The sequence below is a fragment of the Bos javanicus genome, chromosome 7 (assembly GCF_032452875.1).
Source record: "Bos javanicus breed banteng chromosome 7, ARS-OSU_banteng_1.0, whole genome shotgun sequence".
Taxonomy (NCBI): domain Eukaryota; kingdom Metazoa; phylum Chordata; class Mammalia; order Artiodactyla; family Bovidae; genus Bos; species Bos javanicus.
In genome coordinates this window covers 93,298,031-93,313,054 of record NC_083874.1, presented here as the reverse complement: position 1 = coordinate 93,313,054, position 15,024 = coordinate 93,298,031, and the positions used below count along the sequence as shown (strand labels likewise).

General features: G+C 37.8%; 1 protein-coding gene across 1 annotated transcript in view; it reads left to right on the top strand.

Moving 5' to 3' along the window:
* Positions 1-15,024, top strand: part of MCTP1 (multiple C2 and transmembrane domain containing 1) — a 1,073,276-nt gene that overhangs the window by 836,992 nt on the left and 221,260 nt on the right. Inside the window, exons 34-35 of the mRNA XM_061424408.1 lie at positions 2,623-2,802; positions 10,220-10,444. Of these exons, the coding sequence (XP_061280392.1) occupies positions 2,623-2,802; positions 10,220-10,444 (405 nt within the window). The remainder of the gene's footprint in view (positions 1-2,622; positions 2,803-10,219; positions 10,445-15,024) is intronic.

Here is a 15,024-nt window from a genome sequence, read left to right as displayed (position 1 = left end):
GGAGCCCCCAAAAATAAAGTCTGTCACTGTTTCCACTGTTACCCCGTCTATTTGGCATGAAGTGATGGGTTCTCCATGGAGTTCTCCCCAGAATGGACATTAGTAACTTCCAGCCTACTTTCTACCAGCTTAGCAGCCCCAGACAAAGGAGGACACCGTTTTATCAATAGTTCCAGCAAAAATCCTAGGGAAGACTCTCTAGATGATGAAAATCAAATCACGGAAGTAAAATTATCAAGAAGAACTATAGAAGTGATGAGCTTCCAAATGAGCAAGAAAATAAATGTACTTATTCCAAAATGATCTAGATTGTGTTTTTTCAATATATTTAAATTATGAGAAACGTGAGTCATTATTATCTTTAACTCAAAAATACTTTTACATATGATACTGGACATAGCATGCTAACTGTCTAAACAAGAGAGAAATTACTTCACCTTTTCAGTCCAACCTGTCAATGCAACAGTAGAGGAACTGATCTTTGAAGAGTGGTAATGGAGCCAGAGGAGGACTAAGAAGGGCGATTAAAATGAATGTGTCTTTGTGTGCCGGGGTCCAGCCCCGGCTGATCCAGGGAGTTCGAAGCGGGGACGGTGTCGGCGAGGATCAGGATACAATAGCTTCAATTCTATATTAATTAAAGATGTAAAGAGTAATAGAATGAGGATAGCTCAGTAGGAAAATTCAGTGGAGAAAAGAGGCTGAGTAGCTTGGTTTACGTGGGAGACCAATAAAACTTCAAGACAAGAAGCTTGCACCACTTACGTAGGCCACAGGCGTCCTTCCGTTCTTCCGAAGGAGAGGAGACACTGAGGCCTCCCCAGTTGGATCTTAGAAGCCCAGGCATAATTAGTAAGCATGGCAGGTTTTGCGCTCCAGATGGAGACTCAACCAGAGTGAGAGAGAGAGTGACATGGGGAGACCAGTCTTTCGAGGAACTGATCCCAATTCTTTATTTTCCAGGGTCTGTTTTTATACACTGAGGTGTTATACAAAAGTCACGTGGGAACAGCAGTCCTGACTTTAAGTCAGGTGCTTCATACAAATGTAGACAGAAGTCTTAGGGGTGTTTCATCATCTTCTGGCCAGGGGGCCTGCTGACAATTTATGGCCCTCTCCTTATGACAGTGGTCAGTCAACCAGAACACTTATTTCTCCAAGGTTGATTATTCTTAAAACAGACGCCACTTTCTGAAGGTACCAGATAAAGTTACATTCCTATAGGTTGAGGGTGTAGTGGGTTTTAATTAAGGAAAGAATTTGCTTAGCCTAAGGTCTAATGTGATTAATATCAAAGGTTAATACTTATTTATTCTATATATTCATTAATGTGTAAAAGGGCAGGGGATGTGGAGACTTAGCAGTAAACATTGGCTCAACAAATGAAAAACCCTTCACCAATATAATTTCTAATTAGCCCACTATACTTATACTAATGGTTTTCTAACTTTTCTAAGGAACCTGTTTTTAGAACGTTTAAAGCATCTCGTGCCTCTCATGGTTGGGAGGCTGTGAGCAATCACATGTGGCCGGACAAGCCTGTCAGGCAGGCTAGAGAACCTTCAGAGGAGTTTGTAGGTTGAAACACTCCTGTCACGCCCAGGAATTATTATTAACTGGAGCTCTAAGTTAACTCCTTCTCCAAAAGAGGTGGTGGGGGACAGCCCCCCGTAAAGTCAGAGGTGTAGGGGAGAGCACAAAGTAGTAAAGTAGGCAGGCTCTGGTTATGGGGGTAGATGCTCGAGAATTTCCAGGGGGACTCCTGAGGCTCGATCCCGCCTTTGCGTATGTCGAGCCTCCTTCCTCATGACCTTTGCCATGGGCGGAGTGCCTCACGCCGGCCCCCAACATTTGTAGGAATTCCTATTTGATTTTATTGAGAAACAAGCTGAGAAAGCTCTTCATTCTGAAATGACAGGAAGCTATGGGTTTGAGAAACATTTATAAATTTATTTGTAGAATTGATAGCATAAGACTGAGAACACTATAACTATGAATTTCCTATGAAATTTATGTTCTGAATAAAGGGTATATAATGTTCAGAACAAAAATCCCAAAGAGAGATACAAAGATTCAACTAGTTATAAGTAGATTTTCAATATTAAGGAGTATATAAAATAATTCTGTTTGATGTTCAAGTTAAACACACACACACACATATATAGTGTATATTTGTATATAATATGAATGAAATACTGCTCTAAATATAGTAACAATCACTGGTTGGTAGGATTTGGTGCACTTTTAGTTTTCTTAGTTTCTTAGTCTGAATTTTTTTTACAGTTTTTAGAATGAATGTGTGTTACTTTTAAATGAGAAAAGAAATGAAAAATGTTTCTTTAAGAGGATAAAGAATTCTGTCATAAAAGTAAACTACTGTTGCCCTTTGACATGATGTCATGTGGTTTTTCTCACAACTTTTCCCCCACAAATATCCATGATTCTCTCAGAAATTATACTGGGTTTGGGGAATGGACCTTTGATCTGAAAGAATATGGCATTTCTCCTATTATGCAAATAATAATCAAACACATTTTTACACTGTTATGCTAGTATTAGGAATAGGAATGTAATCATATTCATTGATACCTACCTTACTAAATCATTTTTATTCTTTTCAAGAATGTACCTTTCAAGAACAAGGTTCCAATACAGAAAATAATCTGAACCAAGGATCCAGTGTGGTAGAAGCTGTCTTTCAAGTATTGTACCACTGCACTTTCTCTCCACAAACATTTGGAAATGTCTTTGTGAGTTACATGGAAGAAGAACAATTATGGGACTTGTTATACAACATTCCAGGTATGAGAAAGTTACTATTTGTAAAAGAAGTGTTTTATAGATACTCAAATATATCTTTAAAGACATTTGTAAAAGTTTATTGATGTCAGTTTTGCCGAATCTGTTATTTGTAAAAGGTTATCTTACATTTTTTTCAGTATACAGGCTACTTTGGGGAATCATTAACCGTTAATTCCCATCAAAATTTAACATACTTGGTACAAGGTGAGAGGGGAAGTTATTACCTAGAAATTATGTTATGCGGATTTTCTTTTTTTATTAAAAATTTAACATTTACCACAGATAATGTTTTGCTATTAAACATGTAAGAAATTAGTAAAATGTAAAAAAATACTTTGTGCTTCTCAGATGCTTTTATTAAACAAACTGATGGATAAACCTGCTGGCCAGTTTTCTTCATATGTAAATGGAATTTATTATGACCAGCCTAGTGGCTCTCTATCGGAGAAGGCAATGGCACCCCACTCCGGTACTCTTGCCTGGAAAATCCCATGGACAGAGGAGCCTGGTGGGCTGCAGTCCATGGGGTCGCTAAGAGTCCGACATGACTGAGTGACTTCACTTTGACTTTTCACTTTCATGCATTGGAGAAGGAAATGGCAACCCACTCCAGTATTCTTGCCTGGAGAATCCCAGGGACGGGGGAGCCTGGTGGGCTGCCGTCTATGGGGTTGCACAGAGTCGGACACGACTGAAGTGACTTAGCAGCAGCAACAGCAGTGGCTCTCTCTAGACATTTAAGTAAGTCCTATCATTGTTTCAGGGGTACTGTGTTTTCTCCAGCTGTGTTGTTCTGCCCACAGCTCGAGTGGATGGTAAAGTCGGAATGAGTTACATGTCTGAATAAGAAGTGTTCGTGGGTTACCCCACCTTCAGGACCAGGTGTAAACATTCTCACATTGTTTGATCCTTAATATTCTGTCTTTAAATCTCTGTACTTAATGTCTTGGGACAATGAAGGATGAGGATTTAGGGGTTATCCTGTCAGTCCTTTAACTATATATATCATTTACATTTGGTTTTCAACCTAAATGCTTTCTTATACACTGTTTTGGAACCACCATTTCCATAAAATACTTAATAGAATCCATATTAAAAAATCTAACTGGCTCATAATCATGGTTTCGTTCTTCCTGTACTTTTTAGCTATCCTCCAGACGTGACTTGACTATCCTTTTAACTATTTTTAAGTCATTATGTAACATCTTCTCTTGGTCATTATCACTGCAAAGTAGCAATATATAGCTTTATGTAACGATTTCAAAACCTCGAATCTATCACTTAGAGACTCTGTGATAATTATCTCCTTTTAAAGTCTTATTTTCTAGTTTTCATATATTCCTCACTGGTTCTTTTTTTACCCCCCAAATGGTCAGTCTGCTGGTTTAAAAGAGAGCATTATTTCTGATGTAGACTTTATTAAACTGAAAGAAAAACAACCTTGAAAGCTCCTCTACCCCCTGCTGTTTTGAGTCATTTTTGGTGAGGGTAAGAGCTGAATTGTCTCACAAGATTATAAAGAATCGGGGACCCACTTGCTTCAACCATAGTTTATCTTTTAGTTCTTAAGTTCTTGAACCATCTGACACTCAGCACAAAACCATACTGAAAATGACTTAGAAGAGATCAATGGATTTTAGGTGGTGGCCTGAGAAAGCGAAACTGCTCCTTGCCCCTAATTAGTCTTCTCTCCCATCTACACGTTGAGCAAACCCTCCTCCCCCAGGTCAGAAAAGTCTCTTGGAATAGGAACGGGTAGTACAGATGTTCACAGAGACCAGATTTCGTTACGGGCTCAAAGGGGCAGAACTTCAAAGTGCTGAAACATCCTTGGCCTTTGCGCAAGTTCTTTCTCCATCAACGTTAACTTATCTCCTTTTAAAGTTGTATTTTCTAGTTTTCATGTATTCCCTTACTGTTTCCTTTTTATCCAAAAACAGGCAGTCTTCTAGTTTAAAGTGAAAGTAAGAATTGCTCAGTCGTGTCCGACTCTTTGCAACCCCATGGACTGTACAGTCCATGGAATTCTCCAGTTCAGAATACTGGAGTGGGTAGCCTTTCCCTTCTCCAGGAGATTTTCCCAACCCAGGGATCGAACCCAGGTCTCCCATGTTGCAGGCGGATTCTTCACCAGCTGAGCCGCAAGAGAGCATTATTTCTGATGTAGACTTTATTGAATTGAAAGAAACTAAGACATTGCAGTGGTCATGAGGGACTGTGCCTTTTTTTTTTTTTCTCTCCTATTTAAATCTTTGTAAGTCTCCTATTCTTCTGTTACCAGTTACAATGATCTTAAAATCCCTAATAAGATAGACTAATTCATAAGAAAACTAAGTCTTTTACTGTGGTTTCTGTTTGACTTGAAAAATAATAGGTTTCAAGGAAATATAGCTGAGACACATAATCATAATCCCACAATATTTGCATTTTACCACTAATAGATCTATGCTTCAGTAAATATTATTAACTTATCCAGACTGACTGGAGTGCATTACTTAAAAACTGGTTTATTTTCTTCCTGTTGAAACACGCTATGATTTCTGTATAGCTTATCCATAAGACATCACAGTCTTATCATTTTAGAGTAAAAAGGTGAAAACAAAGAAGGCAGTATCCTCATTTTCTTGCTGGGCTTCCCTGGTAGATCAGCTGGTAAAGAATCTGCCTGCAATGCAGGAGACCCTGCTTCAATTCCTGGGTCAGGAAGATCTCCTGGAGAAGGGATAGCCTAATCACTCCAGTCTTCCTGGGCTTCGCTGGTGGCTCAGATGCTAAAGAATCTGCCTGCAATGCAGCAGACCTGGGTTCTATCCCTGGGCTGGGAAGATCCCCTGGAGGAGGGCATGGCAATCCACTCCAGTATTCTTGCCTGGGAAATCGCCATGGACAGCGGAGCCTGGCGGGCTACAGTCTGTGGGGTTGAAAAGAGTCAGAGATGACTGAGCGACTAAGCACCGCAAGAGATGTTAAGAGACTTGCCTGAGATTGTTCACTGATTAAATCGTAGAATCCGAACAAAAAAATGGAATTCTGATCACGGGCCTTGTTATTTTCTTTATTTTTTTCTATTAGACTAAACTTTTTGAAACATTTGCTTTATGAATATATGAATTCAGTAATGAAATATATAAATTGGCTTCATAATTAGATATAACTCCTTAGAATGAACATAACTAGGAAGAAAAACAAGAGTGAAAATATCCATTTAAAAAAAGATTACAGAAAATAAAAATTATTAAAAAAACAATTACGTTGGGTATCTCATGTGGGCATTTCAAAGGCCAATACACTCTGTAAGAAATAGATTTGGTAGCAATCATTGCAGGCCTGTACTCTGAAAGTAGGTCAACAATATTTAGTTGGGCAAATGAAAATATCAAAGCACAAGTTACTTTGTGCTTCACTCTATTCCTTAACTCCCTTTTACTTTTAAGAGAAACACATGTCTTTAGCACACACTGAGTTAAACTTTATAAGGAACTACTAAACTGTTTTTCAACGTAATCCCGTCCTTTTACCTTCCCACCCATTATGTGAGAGAGTTTGGGTTGCTCTGTGCCCTCACCAACACTTGGAATTGCCTTTTTGCTTTTAATCATTCTAAGGAGTATATGCTATTATCTCACTGTGATTTTAATTTACAATTCCATGGTGATTAATGACGTCAAACATATCTTCATGTTTTTAACAGTCATTTGAAAAAATTCTTTTGAAAAATATCTGTTTAAAACGTTCCTTCATTTATTAATTAGATTGTCTTACTGAGTTTTAAAGAGGTCTTCCTTGGTGGCTCAGTGGTAAGAATCGCTTGCAATGCAAGAGCCACAGAAGATGCAGGTTTGATCCCTGGGTCGGGAAGATCCCCTGGAGGAGCGCATGGCAACCCACTCCAGTAATTCTTGTCTGGAGGATCCCATGGACAGAGGAGCCTTTGGTCCATGGGGTCGCAAGAGTTGGACAGGACTTAGCGACTAAACCGCCACCATACATTTTCATATACATATACAATTTTCCCAGCATCATTTTTAGAAATCACTATTCTTTCCCAGTTTGAATTACTTCAGTGCTTTTGTCAGAAATCAAGTGGACAATTGATCAAATCCATGTCTACGTGTGGATCCTCTGTTCTGACACTTTTAGCTACATGACTGTATTATTCTTTGTTTTCTGTTTGCTCCAACGTTGTTCCTTTTAATATCTATTTTGATCTTCTTTGGATTAACTGGATATTTTTCAGTATTACAGGCTTTCTTTGCCAATGGCTTATTTGATATAATTCTATATTTATTTTGGTAGTTGTTCCAAGGTTTACATCTTGTGATGAGTTATCTTTGACTCATCACAGTTTACATATAATGTAAGAATCTTACACAAGTATATTTCTGTTTACTCTTCATATTCTTTACATGTGTCATCATGCATTTTATTTCTACTAATGTTATCAACCCTACAGACTATTGTTTCACTTTTGTTCCAGTCAGTTATAGCTTAAAGAAGCAAGAAATGAGAAGAAAGTCTTTCATATTTGTCCATCTAGCTATCATTTCTGGTACTCTTCTTTTACTTGTGTAGATCTGAGTTTCTGACAGATATCATTTTCCTTCTACCTTAAGTATTTCCTTTAATGGACTAAAAATTTTCTGCCATCAATTCATTTAATTTGATTTGATTGCATGAAAACAGGCTTTATCTTCATATTTGACATATTTTTCATCAGACATGTACTTTTGGGTTCAGAGATTTTTCTATCTCTCATTTTTTTTTTCACTCGGGACTTTCAAGGCATTTTTCTATTTTATGGCTTGCACTGTTTCTGATGATAAATCACTTTAGGTTTTAAAGTGTTTGCTTCCAGTTATGTAATGTGTCTTCTTTGTGTTGTTCATGTTAAGATTGTTCTCTTTATCACTACTTTGCAGCAATTTAATTATGATGCTCTTTGTTTTCGTTTATTTTGTATTCTGCTTAGGGATTGTTGAGCTTCTCATATCTGATGATGTTTAGTTTTTATCATATTTGGAAAATTTTCAGCCATTCTCACGGGGTATTTTATCCCCCCCCCCCCCCACCACCACTTTTTTCTGAAATTCTCTTTTTTTTAAATAATTAATTAATTTGGCTGAGTAAGGTCTTAGTTATGGCATGCAGAATCTTCATTACATCATGCAGGATCTTTTGCTGTGGTACATGGACTCTGACTGCACTGTTCAGGCTCAGTGGTTTTGGCACATGGGCTCTCGAGTTGTGGCCCGCAGCCTCCAGAATCCACAGGCCCAGTAATTGCAGAGTGTGGGCTTCATGGATCTTAGTTCCCTGACCAGGGATTAAACTTGTGTTCCTTGCATTGCAAGATGGATTCTTAACTATCGGACCACCAGGGAAGTCCCTGATTTGCAGATATTGTAAAACCCTTGTATTCCTCTTATAAATCCAACTTCGTGTTGTGTATGATCCTTTTAGTGTATTCTTACGTTCAGTTTGTTGACATTTTGGTGAGGATTTTTGCATCTATGTCCATCAGTGATATTGGGCTGTGATTTTTCTTTTTTGTGTGCTGTCTCTGTCTAGTTTTAGTATCAGGATGAGGCTGGCCTTGTATACAGAATGAGTTTGGAAGTATTTCTTCCTCTGTGCAATTTTTGGGAATAGATTGAGAAGACCAGGTCTTACCTCTTCTCTAAATGTTTGGTAGCTTTCACCTGTGAAGCCATCTGGTCCTGGACTTGTGTTTGTTGAGAGTTTTTCTAAATTACTAATTCAGTGTCATTGCTGATAATTGGTCTGTTCATAGTTTTTATTTCTTCCTGGTTCAGTCTTGGGATATTGTATGTATCTAGTAATTTGTCCATTTCTTCTAGATTGTCCATTTTATGGCTGTGTAATTGTAGTCTCTTAGAATCATTTTTATTTCTGTGATGTCAGATATAACTTCTCCTTTTTCATTTCTGATTTGGACCCTCTCTCTTTTTTCTTCATGAGTCTGGCTAAAAGTTTGTCAATTTTGTTTCTCTTTTTTAAAGTCCAGCTTTTAGTTTCAGCACTATGGTGGTTTTTACAGTGGGTTGTCATTTGAGAAATATCACCGTGAAATTTGAGGGGGAAAATCATATTGATGCTCGTCTCTGTTGATTCAAATAATGATCCCTGAACTTCCCAGTCATTAAAAACAAACAAAAACTTTTATTGTATTTATCACATAAGTAACACATAATCATTGCAGGTGATACTTATTAGAAAGAAGGGAGGAAAGAAAAGAGGGAAGGAGGGAAGAAAAAGTCAAAGAAGAAGAAGGAAAGGAAAAGGAAAATCACCTGAAATACCATTAGTCATTGATAAGCACCATCAACATTGTAGAGTATCTTTTAATTCTTTTCTGCTGCTGCTGCTACTGCTGCTAAGTCGCTTCAGTCATGTCCGACTCTGTGCGACCCCATAGACGGCAGCCCACCAGGCTCCCCCATCCCTGGGATTCTCCAGGCAAGAACACTGGAGTGGGTTGCCATTTCCTTCTCCAATGCATGAAAGTGAAAAGTGAAAGTGAGTTGCTCAGTTGTGTCCGACTCTTCGCGACCCCATGGACTGCAGCCTACCAGGCTCCTCCATCCATGGGATTTTCCAGGCAAGAGTACTGGAGTGGGTTGCCATTGCCTTCCATGTGTATGTAAACATGTATTTTTTAATAAATATAATATATCATACTATTTTCTAAGCTTCTTTTTTTTCTAATCAATATGACTTTATTGGGAATATGGATGTGCTATGCTTAGTCACTCAGTCATGTCTGACTCTTTGCGACGCCATGGACTGTAGCCCGCCAGGCTCCTCTGTCCATGGGGATTCTCAAGGTCAGAATACTGGAGTGGGTTGCCATGCCCTCCTCCAGGAGATCTTCCCAATCCAGGGATCAAACGCAGGTCAACAGCATTGTGGGTGGATTCTTTACCATTTGAGCCACCAAGGAAGCCCTAAGCTAATTAAATAAATCCCTAGTTGTTGGACATTTAGATTATTTCCAATTTTTTATTTTATTCTTTACATAATCATAATTAATTTCTTAGGATAAATTTCCAGAGAAAGAATAAATGTGTTAATAGGTAAGTGTCAAAGCTTTTGCAATTGCTGTCCATGTGTCATCTAAGAAGGTTATACAAGTTATATATCCACCAGTAGAGTCCCCAGAGTACTAGCGAATACTATTTTATTCACTGTCATTCTGGCTACTATTCCCTTGATTACCAAGGGGTAACTTTTTTCCCCAATGTTTATGGACTACTTATCAATCATATGATCTCTAGGCTAAAAACAGCTCTTCTTTCTATAGCTTTGAACTAGATTACTGAGAAGCTGAATTCTTAATTGAACAGGGCACAAGACATTTTTTATTCTGCTAACTGTAATGTACTGTCTGGTTTTAAAGTCTCAACACGCAGAGGGTCCGAGGTGGCGGCCGTCCGATGCCTGAGACTGGCACTGACGGACGCCGTCAAGGACGTCGTGCAGCAGGTAGTGTCCATGATGAGCTCTGGGAGCAACCGCGAGACGAACCTGAACAAGCACAGCGTTCCTGAAGGTCTGCGTGAGAGCATTCCGCGAGAATGGAATTACATTCCGAAAGAAACCAAAGGGAAAGAATCAAGCAAAGGTACGTTTATTTTTCTTTAAGAACACGTCCCTAAAGAAGCACACTTTCTAGGATATGAGAACAAGTAACATTGTAAAAATTACAAGATTTGTAAACTATATTAGTCTCCTTTCTACCATGTACATTTAGGATTCCTAATTTTCATTAGTGCAAGCCATATGATCAAAAAATAAAATAAAATAAACACACACACACAACTTAGAAATGAAAATGACTCAAACAATTATCTTCTTTTCTTAACTACCAATTCAAAATTTTCTGTGATATTTTGTGTTTATGTTAGTGTTCAGATTAGTCACATGATTTTGACTGATTTCCTTCAAATCTATTGAGGAACCTAAAATTCATATTCTCAAGAAGATTGCTCTGATATTCAGTTTAATTATTCTTTTTTGAAGATTTTCCTGTACAACTACCAGTTATTACTTTCTTCTCTTTCTTTAATACACCTACATGTGTAGCTTTTGGGTAAAAAAATAACACCCCATTTAATAGCTACATGTATTTTTCTGACAGGTATTCCCCCCTAGTACCTATGGTTCTGGATTCAGTGTGTTGTTCCTCTTCAGGGCAATGCGTCTACCAAGTGTACTGAAAAATTATCAAAGATCTATATCATTCATTTATTTTATTACTCAAGTCCTTTCTTGTTAGTTACTTCCTATCTAGATGTCTCTACTTTCCAAGAATTTCACAAGGTTCCTTTGGATGTATCTTATTTACCTGTTTGTATCCATGAATCTTCTTTAGAATTTTTAAAATACATCTTTTCCTTTTTATCTTCATCTTTAAAGAAGAGTATTTTTTCACTAACTGTAAGGAAACTCTCAACAGTAAAGTACTCCAGCTGAACAGTAAAACACTCCTGCTAAATCTAAATCGATTTGAGGAAAGTAGCTGTTCTTTCATCCTTCTCCATAGTGGTCCTGAATAATGTGAATCTTATCCAGGAACCTTATATTAAAGACTCAAATCAAATTATCTATCAGTGACCTTTCATAGTAATGCTTTAATTCTGTCCAAACCCTATTAAACTGCCTTTGAATCCAGTAAAGCCATTTAATTCAAATTGGAAAATGTCAGATATTCATTACTTAAGTTCTTCCTCATCAGAGTTGTTGCCATCTCCCCTTTCTAGCTTTCAGATATTTCCTAGATTTTGAGCAATACAAGAGGCATGATCTATAGTTTATATAGCATGTCATATGAGTAGCACTTTTTTGTTTGTGGCTTTCAAGTTGGTCAATTCACAAACAATTTTTTTTTTTTCTACAAGTATTTTGGAACTCTTCCATAACATTTCAAAGGGCCTCTGGTTTCCACCCCCATCCCCGCCCCGAAAAACTTAGTTTGTATTGATCGATACCAGTTCTTATGGTTTTCCTTACTAAATAATACTTTTTCGTAAAATTATCAGTAAGAGTAGAAATATAACACTTAGAGAGGCATGCAGGAGTGCCAAATCACATATAAATACTATAAAAGAAAGTGGTGGAGGAAGGTGACCTTATAAAGCATTTTGTGCATTTCAGGATGTGAAAATAGGAGAATACCATTGTTCTTCATTTCTGTCCTCTTTTAAATTGACATTACTCAATCTTTAGTCTCCTTACAACGTACAAGATAGATAACATGTTCATGCCAGACAGTAAGTCACTTACTCATTCAATAGATAGACATTTACTAAGTCAATTACAACTATATATGAGGTACTGGAATTGGGTCAGGGATAAACCGTCGATGAGAGATCCCCTCTTGATTCTTGAAGACCAGTATAAATGTTTACAAATAGGTACAAACACCTCCGGAGGTTTATAAGACAATTCTCTGGTGGGTGAAAAGACAGCAAGCAAAACTACTGACATTTCATATGGAGCCTGTTATGGAATTCTCCCTGGGTCTGTGAGCAGGCCAGTCGTGTGTTGGGGACATTGTTGTTAGTGAGGGCATGTACAGGGTAACCTCACTCCTTCATTAGCTTTCATCATTCAGCAATCAATTAAGGTTGTCCTTTGTATTTCAGAACCTAGTTTTCACAAAATTAATCCTCACAAAACACACAAGTGGCTTTAACATATTCTTAGAAATAACAAATCAACTGCGGTTTAAAACTATTACTGGGAATCCAAGGGAAAACAAAGTGAGAAAGTAAAAAAAACTCACACTGAGGAAAATTACTATTTCTAACATAAACTGTTTCTCAGCCATATTACAAGTTAGAACACTGATAATCTGATCAGATTTGGCCAAAAATAAATAAAAAAGGAGTGGGAAAACCATCTGAAGCATGGCTTTCCATACTTTGTTGTTAAAGATGAATCCCTCCAAAATAAGTATTGTGCCTTGAGATATTAGCTAAATATAGTTTGAAGACTTCTTGATTAGCGGAAGATTTCAAAACTAAGCATACAAACATGAAGATAAACCTTGATAATCATTTTCAGCAATGTTTTAAGTCGATTGATATTTAATTTAGTCCTTGGCAAAATTCATCTAAATAATGAAGTGCTTAAGGGGCCTTTTTTTTTTTTTTTTGAGGATTCTAACTTAAAAGACAAATAGTCACTAGCTTAAGGAAACATTTGTCTTTCCTGACATAGTGAAAATGATGGAACATGGAAAACACTGAAGATTTTAAAAAAATAAATAGTACAATAAATTATACAGTGTAAGAGATTTACCGAAGAATTGAATGGAGGTTCAGATGTTTCTGATATAGCTCAGCTTAGGTATTCACTCCCTAAGTGAATACGCAAAGAATTCTCTCCCCAAGAGCAAACACACAAAGAATTAGTTGTTTTATTTCTTTGACAATGACCAAAGGAAAGATATACCAAAGAATGTATTGTCTTACCACTAAATTACTTTTTAAATAGAAAGAATGCTTTATGGGAAAACTCAGGAGTAATTGTTTCTAACTAAAACAATAGATTCTTTAGAGGAAACAGAGGTAGCAAGCACCACAGAGCACATGTATTCCAGGCATCATTCACACGTGGATTGTTGAAAAAGAAAGTGACGGCAGAAATATGCCAAGTGTTATCAGAAGTCATTCAGATAGTTTATTTTGTAAAACCCAGAAATACTAGTTTTATAAAAGCGAGTATCACCTATGTAAATGTCATCGCTGCACCACGTAAGAACTTAAGAATTTGCTAGCTTGATTTAAAATGTTCCAAATAAGTGTTTCAGTTATTTTTGAATACTTTTCTCAAAAGTACAAAAAGGAGGGCATCCCTGGTGGCTCTGGTGGAGAGTCCGCCTGCCAATGCAGAAGAGACGGGTTCCATCCCTGAGCCCGGAAGATTCCTCCACGCAGCGAAGCAGCTAAGCTCACATGCCACAGTACTGAGCATGTGCTTGAGAGCTCGGGACCCACAACTGCTGAGCCCGCGTGCTGCAGCTGCCGAAGCCTGCACACCTTAGAGCCCAGTGCTCTGCAACAAGAAAATCCACTGCAGCGAGGGGCCTCGAACCGCCACTGGAGTGTGGCCCCCGATTACCGTAAATACAGAAAAGTCCACACTGCAACAAAGACCCAGCACAGCCAAAAAAAGTTTTTTTTAAATACAAAAATGAAATATTTTCAGTTTGTTAAAAGAACAATTAATTAACATAATGGTGATGACTATTCATTAGTCAGATTTCAACGACAACGTTTGTCTTTTTGGTGGTTAAGATTGAAAAACGAGTGCCATGATTTCACAGGTTGCACGTGTATCTATGTATATGTTCATGTACTGACTTTGTCACCTATGATGGTCATTAAAACCAAGTATTGAAACAAACTAAATAACCTGACATTTGAATCAATGTGTTACAAACTATTAAAGCCCAGATTTTTAAAAGAATAAAGCATATAAAATCACATTATCCTCACTCAGTAATGTATTACCGATATTTGATACCATTCAGTTCAGTTCAGTTCAGTCGCTCAGTTGTGTCCGACTCTTTGCGACCCCATGAATCGCAGCACACCAGGCCTCCCTGTCCATCACCAACTCCCGGAGTTCACCCAGACCCACGTCCATCGAGTCAGTGATGCCATCCAGCCATCTCATCCTCTGTTGTCCCCTTCTCCTCCTGCCCCCAATCCCTCCCAGCATCAGAGTCTTTTCCAATGAGTCAACTCTTTGCATGAGGTGGCCAAAATACTGGAGTTTCAGCTTTAGCATCATTCCCTCCAAAGAAATCCCAGGGCTGATCTCCTTCAGAATGGACTGGTTGGATCTCCTTGCAGTCCAAGGGACTCTCAAGAGTCTTCTCCAACACCACAGTTCAAAAGCATGAATTCTTCCGTGCTCAGCCTTCTTCACAGTCCAACTCTCACATCCATACATGACCACAGGAAGAACCATAGCCTTGACTAGACAGACCTTTGTTGGCAAAGTAAATGTCTCTGCTTTTGAATATGCTATCTAGGTTGCTCATAAGTAAACAATATTTTAAAAGTTAATTTTAAGACATTATTTGTCTTTACCTTTTTCATTGTAAATTTCATTTTTTTGCATGTTTTATAATCTCCAAAATATATTATTACAATCAGTAGTCTATGCACAAGAAGGAAGACATGGTAAGTA